Here is a 16,259-nt window from a genome sequence, read left to right on the forward strand (position 1 = left end):
CCAGCATCTTTGGTCCCAGTTTAGGTGTGTGGTATCTTCTTCTACGAACATCAGCGCAGTCTCTTGGTTATAACAACAATTGCAGTAAAGTGTCTTGCCTAAGAACACAGCCACATGTTTAATGGGGGGGGGGGAGACCAATTACCTTATTTGGCATGTGAAGAGGCACTCCCTTTTTGAGGAACATCAGGGCGGTCTCTGGGTGGCCACATTGTGAGGCAACGTGCATCAGCGTACTTCCGTCCTTGGTTCTCGCTGACACGTTAGCCTTGAACTTGTCGACGAGTAACTCCACGATAGAGGTGTGGCCATTCTCGGCAGCGATGTGGACCGGCGACCGATCCAGCTGTCATGGAAATGGGGGAGGGTAGGGGGCGGGGTTAAGAAATGTGAGTTAATAATTCGTAAACTTAAACTAGCTCAGCTAAAGCAAATATTAAAATGAAATGGAGGGAAAGATTTAAATAATTGCAAGTTCATAACTAAACATCAATTTAACCCTTTAGTCACTGCGTGCCCGACGCCACCCTCCTGTTTCCTCAATGTAACACCCAAACATAGATGGTTTTATGGATTCTTCTGGGAACACAATGTAACACAATGTAGTACAATGTAATACCATTTAATGGGTTAGCAAGATTTTTTCACACTGATTTAATATCATCCTTAGATTGTTAAAGTAATCACTACAAATCTCTATTTTGTAAGTCTGTGATGAAAATAGCCTGACTATTGGATCATCCGCCCAATATCTGAATAGCATATTAGAATACTTGAAATGAGCCGTCTTAAAAAGATGACAAAAAACGTCCATGGTGTGAAACGATTTGTATAACATAAATATGTTGAGTGGGTTTGTTGCTTGTCAATTGCCATATTTTTGTGGACAGCTACTTTACATGCATGACTTGAGAACTTCTGTGAGGATTAGCCCTCATTTGAATCTTAAAAATCTGGTAAATATCTGCTAGGTCAACTCCTCTAACAACCATGTACATGTATATCAATACATACACTAGTGGAGTCTCCTTAATGTGGTTCACTTTGAATTTCCCTCGACTTTCATCATGCAGTGTTAAACCTCTCTGTTGAATTTTTTTTAATTCATTCAGTTATATACTGTTACATGTACCTTAAAAATGCTTGCTGTTGAGCATTTATGAACAATTTCAGTGTCATGAAATTCAGTCCGAAATGATAAAAAACAGTGGCTTCCGGAAATTGGGCAAATTCGGTCGAGTGTTCCCTAACGTGGCACACTTGAACCAATCTCGGAAAATCCCACGTTAACATTTAGTAATTTCTTCAAAGTGGATCAATTCTGATAAATCAACATTATATCCACTCACATACCCCACTACAAGTTTGTCAGAAAATTGTTTTCTTTATTACTGGGGTGCTTTTTAAAGGGTCCATTGTGCACTTCGTAGTAATAATCCAAATCCGAAAATCACTCCAGAATACAGAGTTGTAACGAGTCACTGATTTTTATGACTCGAGTCGAGTCGAGTCATTTTAAAGAAGTGACTCGAAGCCGAGTCGAGTCATTAGGTGAAGAAGGTCGAGTCGAGTCACAGAGTGTAGTCGAGTCGAGTCGAGTCGAGTCGAGTCGAGTCGAGTCAAGTCGAGTCGAGTCAAGTCGAGTCGAGTCGAGTGACGTATTTAGCTCGAGTCAATTCGAGTCACAAATATTTGAACACTATACAATAAATACACAGAGAAAGTAATTTTTTGGCTTTTTAAATTTTACATTCAGGCTACTACATGTGGCGACACCACATTTGACTCTTTATGAAAATGAAAAGGGGGTGCCAGCTGATCGCCATTCAACTAACGGGGACACTGATCAAACCACGTATGTATATGTATACAATATTCGTGAACATTCTAACGTGACGTGAACAAAAACCGGCACCGGCGTAAGTCATTGCAAATATTTTTCGCAAAGTTTTGCTTTTAATTTTGGGACTCGAGTCTTATTAGCCTTCCTCGAGTCGAGTCAAGTCATTCTGATGAGGGACTCGAGTCGAGTCGAGTCATTTGCTCGCAGTGACTTGAGTCGAGTCGAGTCTTTTGCCCTTAGGGACTCGAGTCGAGTCGAGTCACCAAAAAATGGGACTCGAGTCAGACTCGAGTCGAGTCATTGACTCGAGTCATTACAACTCTGCCAAAATAGAATTTCTCTGGAACTTTGTAGCGGGTAACGATACGTAAACTCAAGATTTATGAGCGGGAATGGTTAAAGCTTGGTGAGATTTCACTTACTGTGAAAGTCGAGGTAAAACTTTTGCTCTAGGAAGGCACTAGAGGCAAAAAATCAAAGTGCGCCACGTCCAGTGCTGCGTCACGTTAGGGTACATCAACAATACCGGTACATGTTCATGATATTCATAATCTTGTTAACCTCAATTTCAATGTTTCAATATTCAATCAAATCCAACTTCTATTAATCAAATACTAACTTATTCAAAAATGCCTGAAACTGTCTGATTGTTAAGCTATACAAGGTGAGTAAAAAAAAAATAAAAAACGCAGCCCAAAATGCCAGGACCAATTTTTGAATGAAGTTTTGCCTGAAACACTTTCAAAATCTAGGATGTGAAAGCCAAATTAATAAGTTTTTTTAGAATCATTCAAATCACTCATGTACTTTTCAACTTACCGCATTTTGAACACAAACACCGTTTTAAAGTTCTGTCCACGGACCATAAAAAAGATAAGTGTTCTTTCAGCAAAACGAAAACAAGTCACATGCATCCCTATGAGAATTTGTTTTCGTTTTGCTGAAAGAACACTTACTTTTTGTGTGATCTGTAGACAGAACTTTAAAACGATGTTTGTGTTAAAAATTTGGTAACTTGAAAAGTACCTGATTGATTTGAATAATTCTTATACTACAAGGAAGCTCATTAATTGGCCTTTCATATCTGAGATTTTGAAAGTGCTACAGGCAAAACTTCACTCAAAAATTGGTCCTGCCATTTGGGTTGCATTTTTTTTTACTCACCCTGCAGATAAAGTCTACAAGCTTTTGAAAAAGGCCGTAGCTTGAAATGTACCGGTATGTAAACCCCTCTTTCAACATACAGTCTCAAAAAAATGGTACAATCAGAAAAAAAATTGGTTAAATATGAAATTTCAAAATAAGTCATTCTTACTTGGCATAATATTAAAGAACAAAGACTGGGCTTTCCAATAGTGTTTGTTTGATCTTATTTGCTTTTGTCAATTCAGAGATATAATCAATTTAAAGCGATACACCAAAATCGATTTTGTGCCACTTTTATGCATGGGCAGAGTTGTTTCGAGTACTGTGCCATGCTGTCTTGAAGCTCACAAAAGATTGCAACTTGGCAAAAGAAACAAACTCGATTTTTGTGTTCCGCAGTAAACTGGAGTTATCTCTGAATTGACAAAAGCAAATGAGATGAAACAAAAAGTATTGGAAAGCCTGGTCTTTTTTCTTTAATGTGATGCTCAAAATGACTTACTTATGTTGAGATTTAATATTAAAAAAAAAAAAATCGTTTTCGATTGTACCATTTTTTTTTAGACAGGCTGTACATGTACCGAAAACCCACATACACGTACATAAATGTACGGTACATGTACATGTACAGTTTGCCAGCTTTGGCAGTAAAATCAATCATAAGGTTTTACAATGTACCTCCTCCGGTAATCGTTTTGGGAATGGACAGAGATAAAGCAGTTACCGTGGCAACGTGTACGGCAACAGGATAAATACCACTTTGCGGTACAATGTACAACATACACTGATATCTGAGTAATGTTTTATGAATGACTTTCGGTTCCGTTTCCATGGTGAAATGACTGGAATCGTGTAAACAAATAAAATCATCATCCTGCTCCATCTGATGTTTCAAAACCATTGTGTGTGGCTTTTCTTTTCTTTTTTTACAAAATGGGTTTCAATTCACAGTTTTTTGTAACTTAATTCCGTACGTTGCGGGTTACGTTTCTGGGCAGGCATGTGGGCTAAAATGTCTAGACTTTGGAAAAATTCTTCTGGGATAGTATTTACAATGTACATTGTAAGTGTAAACTCCAGAGTATAGTATGGTTGAATTTTCCGTTGGGAAAATAACTGTATACAGTATGTAGAGTGGATGGATCTTACAACAGTTGGCATTCGATTTAATTGAAGCAGACACTTTTTTTGTGTAGCACCAGATTTGGGCCTAATTTGTGAACCACAATTTAAAGAGGTTGTGGAATGCTTGAACACATTTCCGTCATTTTTCGGGTATATTTAGCCTAAGGTGTGATAAAATAAAAACGACTATTGTGCCTGTCATGAAATGAGTACAAAAGGTACTTTTGAGAGCTGTTTTTCAGGTCCTGTTTCGACCCGAACGTGCAATTTGTGTAAAAGTCGTCGTTGGGGGCAGCAAACAAAACATAGTAAATCGTGAAGAATAAACGAGTCCTGTTTATTACGTCACAATTTACTATGTTTTGTTTGCTGCCCCCAACGACGACTTTTACACAAATTGCACGTTCGGGTCAAAACAGGACCTGAAAAAACAGCTCTCAAAAGTACCTTTTGTACTCATTTCATGACAGACACAATGGTCGTTTTTATTTCATCACACCTTAGGCTACATATACCCGAAAAATGACGGAAATGTCTTCGAGCATTCCACCACCTCTTTAATAGTTACAATGTATTTCCTTAACCCTAACCCCTTGAGCACTTTTACTAGAAAGCATCCTGAATCCGCCAAAATCCACCTATTGTGTCGTGCACAAAATGTTGATGTTGGTGACTGCTCAGTATGGAGGTGTCCTAAATCCATCAAAATCCTGCAGTATCGCTAGGCTTACAATCCTGAAATCCATCAAAATCCCTGTTTTCAATATGGAGGTATCCTGAATCCGTCAAAATAATCAATAACAGGGGTGTGTGATTTTGATGGATTCAGGTACGTATTGGTGGGGTTAATGTGCCAAAAGTTAAAAAAAAATTCTTTGGCTGATCCTTGTTTTTAAATATTAAAACTCAAAATTTGATTTCAGTAAAGAGTATGAATTGGGCCCCTTCCTCTAGAACTTTGGTCTTGAACATGTTGAACTGGGCATTGGGCTGAAGCAAGCTTTCAGCAGAACAAAATTATGCTCTAAAACAAATGAATTACATTAGTTCTATAACTTTTTTAATATTTAAAAAATTAATTCTTGAATTCATTACCACATGGGTTCTAGAAGTTAATTCTGAAGTGTTAAATATATCCATCAATCACTAACAACTTAGCCCCGAAGAGTGAGTTGGAATGAAGATTTGACTTAACCCAAAAACCAATCCGGGCATGCTGTAAATTCTGCGACGAAGCCCCCTCCAATGGCGAAAGCATTGTGCTAGGTACTGTTTAGATAATCCTTCACGGGCAGTTGCTTTGTACATGTACAATAGCATGCACAATGTGGTTCCTCCATTGATGGGGGGCCTCATGAATGTATACAGTGTTCACGTTCCCGGATTTGTCCACAGAGTCGGACAAGGTTTTGAAGACATACCTTGTCCAGTATGTTGGCGTCAGCCTTAGCCAGGTAGAAATATTTCAAGGTGGTTTCGTCTCCGACCCAAGCAGCGATGTGAAGTGGGGTGTGCCCTTCATCCTAAAATGGGGGAAATAACGATGAGAAAAAAATGCAGATTTAGAGTTACTTTTAGAGTTAACAATTAGAAACAGGGAGTGTTTGGGGGAAGGATGTGACTTTGCGTTTAATTTTGGAAATGTAACAGCAAATTTGTAAAGAACTGTTTAAAGGGAATATATACAACATTTGCAAACATCGAAAAATAAAACTACCAAGTTTTTACGAAATGCCTTACAGGATGTTGGTAAATGACAGTCTAAAGCATCCTGTAAAATTATGGCACCTGGTGTGCTGACATTTTCAAGAAAATGGTATTTTTGCATACATTTCCAATGGTGGTCGGTCGACCACCGTTGGAAAAACCTAACTATTTTTCAACTTCTGCTCCAAATTTACCATTTTTTTTCAGTCCAAATTTTGTTTGCTATTGGTTACATGTTCATGAACAGGTGCAGGCCAGCTAGACTGGTTCCCTTACCTTACAATTTTCCGGCATCTATAAATTGATCCATTTGATCTTTAGTGGAGTCAAGGAACCAGACTACCTAAACATTTTTGTTTTTCTTGGTGTTTCCAGCATTTTCGAACACAAAACTTCAAACAAGTCAGTTAAACAATATTTGATGTATTATACTAACCCCTCAAATACTTCATTTCTGAAAATTACAGCAAAAGCCAACGATGTACATTCCCTTTAAATATTTAAATGTTTAGCCTTCCACAAAGGTTGACGCCTAGCCATTATGTCTGCAGACTGGAATGACTGACATGATCAATCAACAATTTGTCATATTCAGAAATAGATAAATTGGGGGGTTAGTATTTATGTCAAATATTGTTACACTGACCCTTTTTGGTTTTTTTTGCTGGAAAACCAAGAAAAAAAATGCTGAACTTTCTTATAGTTTGTTTTCTGACTCTAAGTGGATTTCAGACGAAATGGAGCAAATTATAGACATCAGGGAATTGTCATGCCAGGAACCAGACTAGCTGGCTTGCTGCACCCGTTCACGGATGTGTATTTAAACCGAATGCAAACAAACTGTGGACTAACTAAATTTGGTAAATTGGCGGCAGTATTTGAAAAAAAAAAGTCAAACTTTTGGAGGGCTTTTGTGGATTAGAGATGGTTCCTAGCAAAAAGAGCCTTTAGGGTACGGGTTAAATCAATAACGAGGATGACAACAAGGCCTTTTATTTTGTTTTGTTTTGACTTCAAAATTAAATAACTGACACAAAAAAAAGACGTCAAGGGAGGTCTCATCTACCAGTACATCGCTGTTTTAAAAAAAAATCAATTAATGGGACGGCAATAACACCTGTCAGCCTAACTCATTAACGCTGCCACGTGGTGTGCTGTCTAGTGTGAGACTTCTCACACTCTGTGACAACGTCAAACCGATCATTGAAAAAACGTCAACTGGACAGGGTAGTCCAGGGTCAATCAATATGGACACGGCACCTAATTAAAAGACCTTTAAAGATGCATTCCCCATACTATTTTGTGTTTCTCCCTGAAAAAAATCCTTTTCTACATGTATATTGCTATTTTTCTGAAAATACAAAAGTTATTCACCTTTGAATGTGACACTGATCGAGAAAATTGGCCCACGTTTAATAAATGTTACAAATGTCTAATTACATGTGTACCAGCGACCCAACAATAATTCGGGCGATTCACAATGCAGTGCGCCACCAAGAGTTTGCCACGGACAGTTAATTTTTCCCAGTGCATTGTGGGAGATGGTCGACAAATTCGCAGCACGGGACATTTGAAATTGTTAGTTTTTCCGGCCAGAAAGTTGGAAAAATATGATTCGAATATATGTTTGCCCTTTTCTTTTCTTTTTATCAATATGGAGTTATTTTTGTAAAGCGGCAGAGCGCTATGCCCCAATCTATAACAAATTAGCACAAGTTTTCTACTGACACTCGTTCAAATGGGCCATGTTTTGTCGACCGTAAACTTGAAAAATGAACTCTCCATGGCAAACTCTTGGTGGCGCACTGCATTGTGAATCGCCCGAATTTTGTTCTCACGTGGTAGATTGGTTCTCATACCACAATAATCTATGGACTGTGAGCCAGTCTGCTTGCAAGGCCTATCTATTTGCGCCCAAAATTAAAACCTTTTTTTCAGAGGTTTGCAAACGCCAAAAAAAACCCACAAAAGAATGCTTTTGTTTTATAGGAGAATACGCAAGAAAGTGTGGATTCGTAATTTAAGAATTAACGAGGCACGAAATGCCGAGTGAATTCGTAAATTAAGAATCCATACTTGCGATTGTATTCTCCGACTTAAACCATTGTGTCAAAAGAAGTATTGTCATTAACAGCCACGTGAGTGGAGATGAAAAGACTTGCATGTCTCGTGTCGATTCTGGCCAGTGGGGTAATTTACTAGGGAGTTTTTCGAGGCTCTTATACGTAATCAAGCATTGTGGCGTGTTTAGCATGTGTATCGCCACTCCCGTACGGCCAAGTCATTTTGTGTGTAGGCTCCTTCCGTCAACATTGACAGTTCAGACGACGATTTCTTTCTGACTCAAAGTAGCTGTTGCAGTGACGGCGGAGAATCTGACAGTGAAGATGCATTGGTAATTTCGAAAGGGAAGTTTTAATGCAGATGGTCCTAATAATCGGGAAATATCCTTACATTTTGAAGGTTGACGCTAGCCCCACACTCCACCAGTAGCTTGATGAGATCCGGCTCCTTGCGTCGACAGGCTGCGTGGAGCGGGGAATCCCCCGTATCTGACCTCACCACCTTGAGTTGCTCCTCACGCTGGTGAGTGAGTAGCTCCCGGGCCACTGAGATGTTGCCCGACTCGACCGCAAGGAAGAGGGGAATGCAACCATTCTGTCAAGACACCAAAAAAAAAAAAAAAAAAATGAAAAATGTTTGCCCATCTCAACAAAATGAGTCACAAGTCGCAAGAGCTACATGTACTTGCCTTTAGCCCTAACTCCCTAGCATGATTTACTAGGAACCATTCCCCTCCTTGCAAATTCCAACACCATATGGGAAACTGTACAGACACATATTTTTGACTTTGATTCTGGAGGTGTGCCCCACCCAATGTAAAGGACTGTCAGTTTAGGGGTACTGTACCCATCCTGACAGATTCCAACAAAACATGCCATTGGGGTTTGATGGGTTGAGTTCTGTTAGGGATAACAGGTTCCCCACAGAAATGTTGAAATGAAATTCCATGACTTTTCCATGACTTTTCCAGGACAAAATTGGGGTTTTCTATGACTAATTCCTACGCAGTTTGGGCATCTTGGGAGCCTATTGCTCTGGAGGCAAGGGACACCTCTCCCTCTCAGCCTTCCAGCTTGAGTCACAAAATGAGTCACAAGTCGTAAGAGCTACTTTCCTTTAACAGGGTTCCCACAGAAATGTTGAAATGAAATTCTATGACTTTTCCATTACATTTCCAGGACAAAATTGGGGTTTTCTGTGATAGATACCGTACCTACGCTGTTTTGGCATCTTGGGAGCCTATTGCTCTGGAGGCAAGGGACACCTCTCCCTCTAAGCCTTCCAGATTGGCACGCAAGGCTATTGTGCACCACAAATTTGAGTATCACAATGGTACATTGAACGAGCAAGTATAGAGCATGTACATGCACAAAGAGGAAGTACAGGTATAGTAAAACGGGAATGCAAACGGGTTTGTGCAGGATTCCATGACTTTTCCATGGCTTTTCCCTCCAAATATCATCTTGCTGCCATGACTCCTTGTAAAATAACGTGTAATTCCACGAATTTCCCATGAATTTCCATGACAGCTTTAAATTCCAGGATCATTGTCAGGATTTTCCATGACTACATGTGGGAATCTCATATTATTACAGTTCTAAGTCATCAGGAACAACCAGCCTCATGATTAATATGTATAAATTTAAGAAGTCCAACTGAGCGATATTTAAATTTAAAAAAAAAAAAATTTGGGCTTCACCGAGCATGTGGAAAAACAACTCACAATGAATGAGACAATCTGAATGTTGAGATGTTACAAGTAACTTTTCATTTATAGGCAACTCGGAAATATTTATTTTTTTCCACTGTATATATATTTTTTTATCTAGGTACTTTAGTAGTATATGTAGCTATATGAAGAAGTTCTATCACGCAAGTTTTAATATGTCAGCCTTTATAATACAGATCGGACACGTTTTCTTAGTAGATTATCGACAGAATATAATTGTTAGAAACTGACAGAAAAGTACGATCGAGAAACTCACAACAGAAAAACTTCTTAATAATCCAGTGCAGTGGTTAATTCTTACTGATTCTTAAATAAATGATGTCAGTTGTCTACAAAGGTCTACATGTACTTTAAAAAAAAAAAAAAAATCGAATTTGGGATTGGAAGAGTGGCGAAAATCTCATTAGATTGTTTGTACTAAGGTAGGCTGGCTTGATTTAGGTTGAATTTACAATGTATGTGTAATGTACATGTAGAGTCCTTTTCCATGTTTTGTTTCTCTTGAATGTGGTTACAACGCATTTGATCACTCATTGAAACACATTATTAGGTTAAATTCATCAACACTTTTCATTAAAGCTTACCGCATCTTTCGCTAGCCTGGCATCCTTTCCCGACGTCTTGAGCAGCTGCTGCACTTGCAGTAAACCACCACTGGTCCTTGCTGAGGCCATGTGGATGGGAAGCTGATTTGCAGGCTAGTGCAAAGAAAAATTGAGGAAAATATAGAAATTTTGACTTTCAAGATAAAAGAAAATGTTAAACACTAAGTGTTACAATATTCAAACACAATATTTAAGCACCAATTCTCACTGTAAAAAGGTTGGATAAAACACTGTTGGGCAATGTAATTTACCCAGCATTGGTATGAAATTACTTTATATTGGGTTGAATTGGGTAAAAAACTGTCAACTATTGGGAAGAATTTGCCCAAGAGTGTAGGCAGATGATAATTCGACCAGCATTGGTCAAATTATCAACCCCTTTTGCCCAACTTTTTTACAGTGAATGTGGAGGAGGGGGGGGGGGGGTTGATACTCCCCCCCCCCTCCTCCACATTCACTGTAAAAAAGTTGGGCAAAAGGGGTTGATAATCTGATCAATGTGCTGAACGCGCTCTCTGCACACGGCCTGCTTGCGTGTGACTTGCTGTATGTGTACTTGGCTAAAACCAACAGCAAGGCTGTCCAGCGAATAAAATTTCGGGAGCAAAAATTGGGTAAACCTCTCATGTAAAATTTCTCACTATGCCACTGTCAAGCAGCCTTAAACTGAAGAATGATATCGTAAATGGAGAATCAACTAACACTTGACAACTGCTAGGAAGGAACAAAACAAAAAACTCACATTTTTTATTTCTTTATTAAAATTCTTTTTGATCCTAACGGCAAGAAAAATTGCAAGGCTAAATACCAAACATTTAATTTCAAGGGTAAAAATAAATCTTCTGATATCTTCCCCCTCTCACGACACCCACACTGCCCTCCACAAAATTCCAGATTTTCCATTAGAAAAAGAAATCTGGTCTTTTCAGAATACAGGGTGAGTCAAAAAAAAAGAAACCCAAATGGCAGGACCATTTTTAAATAAAATTCTTTATTTAGCACTTTCAAAATCTAGGATATGAAGGCCCAATTAACAAGCTTTCTTTTATTTAAATAGTACAAGAATCATTCAAATCACTCATGTACCTTTTAAACACAACCACCGTTTTAAAGTTCTGTACACGGATCACAAAAAATGCAAGTGTTCTTTCACTCAGCAAAATGAAAACAATTCACACACGTGAGTTGTTTTTGTTTTGCTGAAAAAACACCTACTTTTTTGTGATCCGTGGACAAAACTGTGGTTGTGTTTAAATCCCGTAACTTAAAAAGTACATGAGAGATTTGAATGATTCTTGCACTACAAGAAAGCTTATTGATTGGGCTTTCATATCCTAGATTCTGAAAGTGCTACATGCAGAACTTCATTACAAAAATGGTCCTGCTATTTGGGTTTCCTTTTTTTTTTACTCACCCTGTATATCAACGAACGTGTTAATTTTTTTTTTTAAAGCCCCTTGTTTCATGCCTATTCTTTGGGTCATGTGCATCTTCAAAAGTCTCCAACTTACCCCTCCGACTACAGTCATATCAGCCTTCTTGGATATGAGGAGTTTGGTGATCTCATCCTTGGCCGAGGCGGCTGCGTAATGGATCGCCGTACGTCCATCCTACATTTAAAAAGAGGAAATTCAAGGATCATGAGGCACAAGAAGAGTAACCCTCCTACTTAAAGCTACAACCCATCATTTGCAGCTACACTGTATCCAAAAAGTAACTGACATAGGCTAATTATTGTTGAAAACAATACTTGGTTGAAAGATAGTAAGGGGACTAAACTTCCTGTGCAATTACTCTTTCTGGCAAGCTGTCATTTTGAAGAAATCAATAAAAGGAGGTCTTTCCAACGGTGCGTCTAACTGTTAGAAATTTCCATTAGTAGTTCATTTTGTTAATTTGGTGAAGCGTGTGTAAGCGTTGGCACGACGCATTTGTCAGATCTGTGCGCGACATCGCGTAGCTGCAATCGGCTCAGTGAGAACGTGTCTCAAGACGCTGAATTGAGGCCCAATTCAAAACATGATTCAGCAACTTTTGATTGAAATTGAGATCCTAGAATGCTGTTTTTTTTCTCGCTGAAACTTCAGCAGCTTATTTGTTCAGCACCCTTCTTTAGATCTTGAGCACTTTTGTTGCTTCAAATGAACAGAATGCACAAATTACAAATGATGGTGTGTACCTTTAAGACAGTCACAGACAGTCAAAAATTTCATCCGCTTCCCCTGCCATGCCTTTTACACAGGCTAATCACCAACAGTCAGATCATATTTCAAGCAAGCACTGTGACTAGTCCAATTCAGTCAACAGACAAAAGCAGACAAGTGATAGACACAACTGGCTTGTCAATCACCTACAGTCAAAGCAAAGCCAGTCAATCCTGCTTTATGTACGGTAGGCTGGGAGCTCTTAACTGTTGAAAACAGTCACTTGATTGATTTTGACTGAAAGGACAACTTCGTACAGATTGTATGTTTGTGTAAAGTGAAAGTGTGAAGCCTCGCTTTGGAGATCATTTGCAAATGGCGGATGGGGACACCGCCGACTAATTTGAGCAAAGCAAGTCAATCCTGCTTTATGTACGGTAGGCTGGGAGCTCTTAACTGTTGAAAACAGTCACTTGATTGATTTTGACTGAAAGGACAACTTAGCACAGAATGTATGTCTGTGTAAGTGAAAGTGTGAAGCCTCGCTTTGGAGATATTTGCAAATGGCGGATTGGGGCACCGCCGACTAATTTGAGCAAAACCAGACAATCCTGCTTTATGTAGGCTGGGAGCTCTTAACTGTTGAAAACAGTCACTTGATTGATTTTGACTGAAGGGACAACTCGGCACTGAATGTATGTCTGTGTAAGTGAAAGTGTGAAGCCTCGCTTTGGAGAGTATTTGCAAATGGCGGATTGGGGCACCGCCGACTAATTTGATTGTTTCTACTTTGTTACTCAGAATACTGATACATTTGGTGTTGCCGTGGTAACCATTTGCCGATGCAGAGAAGATTAACGGACCGTGAGCCATTACTAAGTAATTAATGGACTAATAACTACAGGTGGTGGATGGGGACTCTGGTCCATAGCGTGGAGCGCTCTGACGTACAGAATGAATAATTTAGTAACACACTGCATGTACATGTACATTGTATTCAGCTTTATAGTGCAAACTTTGCATATATATGTACAGGGCGAGTAAAAAAAAAAGGAAACTCAAATGGCGCCCCTTCTTTTGTAAAGAAGTTTATTTTATTTATTTATTTACTTCTTTCTTAATTTATCCTGGGTGATCCATTCAGTGAAAAAAACTCACTGATCTCCCATGGATCCCAGCTCACACAAAACTACTATTAAAATACAATTCATAAATACCTCAGACAGTTTAGCTATTCCTATTGGTCGAGAGCCCGTCACGTGGCCGGTCTTAAACGGATGATAAAGACATGGCTAGCTGGTCTTAAACACTTTTCCAGTGTCACAATAAAATGTGGACTCCTAAAAATCCAGTGCCTCTTACCGTTTCATTGGTTGAACGTTCACAATCCTCACGTAGGCATGCGCAACACTACAAGCGAGTCAGAATTTTATAGTTCTAAATTCAAAACGCAACGCCCCAGGTGCGTTCTGCGTGACATCGCGCAGAACATGTTACGCGCGCGTCAATCTCCATAAAAGGGTTGTTTACATCTTACTCGCCAGCTGAACACTCCATTATTTTGCTAGAGGGATGTTTCAAAAAGCATGAAGTGAACTTGTTGAACAAAATCGGGATTTTTTGAACGAATTATTTGATATTTTTTCAACGGATAAGGTATTTATGAATGGGAATAAATATGTGCTCGGTCGGTATTTATCACTCTGTTTAATACCGCTTAGAGTCTGGGTGCTGATAATTACCCTCGCCTCCGGCTCGGGTAATTATTAAGAGTACAATGTAAGAATGTTAAAAATTCATTTAAATAAACTTAAATAAAATAGGAATTACACAGATGATAAACAGATATTTACAATACAATACAAAACATCACTGCAAGATGACATCCCCCCACCCCTGTTTTTTTTTTTTTTGGTTGTTTTCTTTTTTTTCAGCTTATTTTCCTTTTTTTAACTGAGCTGTTTGAGTTGATTGACGAAGTGATTGAGACTTGCTGGATGCGGAATTTTTAAATGTTGCAGCCAAGCCTGGGCATCCCTGAAGTTAAAAGTTTTTCTTCCATTTTCTGTTCTAGGGAGTGGAAGAGCCACATTGCCAACAGTGCTATTCCTAGTTCGATGACAGTGCTAAATTCCTAGTTCGATGACAGTGTAGCTCACTGACTGGAACAAAAACTTCGCTAAGATAACTAGGAACATTGCCGGATAAACACTTGAGATCTAGGACATGAGATTGAAAGCCCAATTAATAAGCTTTTTTTTTTTGGTACAAGAATCATTCAAATCACTCATGTACTTTTCGAGTTATGGAATTTTGAACACAAACACAGTTTAAATAATTTTGTCTAACGGATCACATTTATTAAAGGTACGTGATATTTCATACCGTATGTTCTACATGTGTATTAATGTTGTCATTATAATAATGAATGAATTGAACGACTTGTGTTTGATTAAAATGCATCTGGGATGGGCTAGATGCATTTTTTAAGAATAATGTTTTCTCTTCTTTTTGCTTAGTCTGGTTTAGAACATTTAAATTTTTAATGTATAGTCTTTGTAAAATGATTTCTGTCATGTTTATTGTAAACCTCAATTGGACTGGGTGAATGATATATGAACAACCAAAAACCTTCAATTCCATTCAATTCAAAAGGGACAAGTCCTTTCATTTGAATGTTGTGCCAGTAAGATGGAATACGATTTAAGTCTATTTTTGGTCCCCAAAAAACTAAAACTTTGCCAACAATTCTGGATTTAAGGTAGTCATTTCTGTACCTTGTTTTTACATGCAAGCAAGACGCAAATATGTTAATTGGGCAATTCTACACTAATGGGCCCAAAGTGTGACATTTGAGAAGACCTTCAAGTTTTGATGATAAAACTATGATCTTGGTCTCTCAATTTTTGCTGTAAACACTGCAAGCTTCGAACAAATATCCTCACCTGCAAATGATAAAACTGGTTTTGTATTTTAGAAAGTATAGTGGATATTGTTTTAAAAAGTGTTACGTACATTTACGTAACGAAGGACAGACATTTTAGATAAAGTCACAAAGTAAGCATAAAGTTGAATGATTCCCTATTGTTGACTTATTTTAAGAAGATGTACCCTGGAGGAATGCTATCAGTCAAAACCTAGAAAACTCAGAGTCAGTGTCAAGAATTATTTGATATTTTATAATCAGGATTTATACGTACGAACAGACTGGACATTTGTCACAAAATGTCTGTCCCTGTTCGTACATAACCCTAATCACATCATAAATTTGAAGCCAGTGTGATATATTTTCGCTTGATAACAATGTAAAATGGCTTAATAATGTCACTGAAGTGCCTATTAGAAACTAAATTTGTCCTAAGCACCCTTTTCCTAGCAGTGTGTCTGTCCACGTTACATACGTATCACACAGAACAGATGCCTGTTTTTTCCTCAAATACAACAAGGTATCATCTTTTGTCTTGTCTTGTCCTAGTCACTTTCAACTTAGCAAGGTATAGGAAAAAACTGAAGAAAATACTAGCTCATCTTTTACCCTTTATACGCAACATCTATAAACTTATCTGATTGGCACATTAGTGTGGAAATGCCCTATTAAGAGTTTTTGTTTATTAGGAAGAGAAAAATGGTAATATTCTATGCCAAACGAGATTTCTGGTTTGATTATTAGTTTCTTGAATGTTTAAACTTGCAGCAAAGATTGGTCAACGAACAGTAATGTGAGTTACCGTTACGTGAGTTACCAAAATATATCCCTCTAGATATTTTAAGATTTATTATTTTTTAATAATTGTAAAGGTGGAATATAACTTATATCTGAACGATGTAAGGACACTAAAAATATTTTTTCATCAGTCAAAGTATGACGAAAACTTTCAAATGGAAGGTATTGAAAT

The 16,259-nt window shown here is 38.2% G+C and overlaps 1 protein-coding gene across 1 annotated transcript in view; it reads right to left on the reverse strand.

Moving 5' to 3' along the window:
• Window positions 1-16,259, reverse strand: part of LOC119721417 (serine/threonine-protein phosphatase 6 regulatory ankyrin repeat subunit B-like) — a 71,829-nt gene that overhangs the window by 30,527 nt on the left and 25,043 nt on the right. Inside the window, 5 exon segments of the mRNA XM_038191496.1 lie at window positions 146-346; window positions 5,536-5,637; window positions 8,276-8,479; window positions 10,199-10,312; window positions 11,731-11,829. Coding sequence (XP_038047424.1) covers window positions 146-346; window positions 5,536-5,637; window positions 8,276-8,479; window positions 10,199-10,312; window positions 11,731-11,829 — 720 coding nt within the window.

Source organism: Patiria miniata, unplaced genomic scaffold (assembly GCF_015706575.1).
Source record: "Patiria miniata isolate m_02_andy unplaced genomic scaffold, ASM1570657v1 HiC_scaffold_13, whole genome shotgun sequence".
NCBI lineage: Eukaryota > Metazoa > Echinodermata > Asteroidea > Valvatida > Asterinidae > Patiria > Patiria miniata.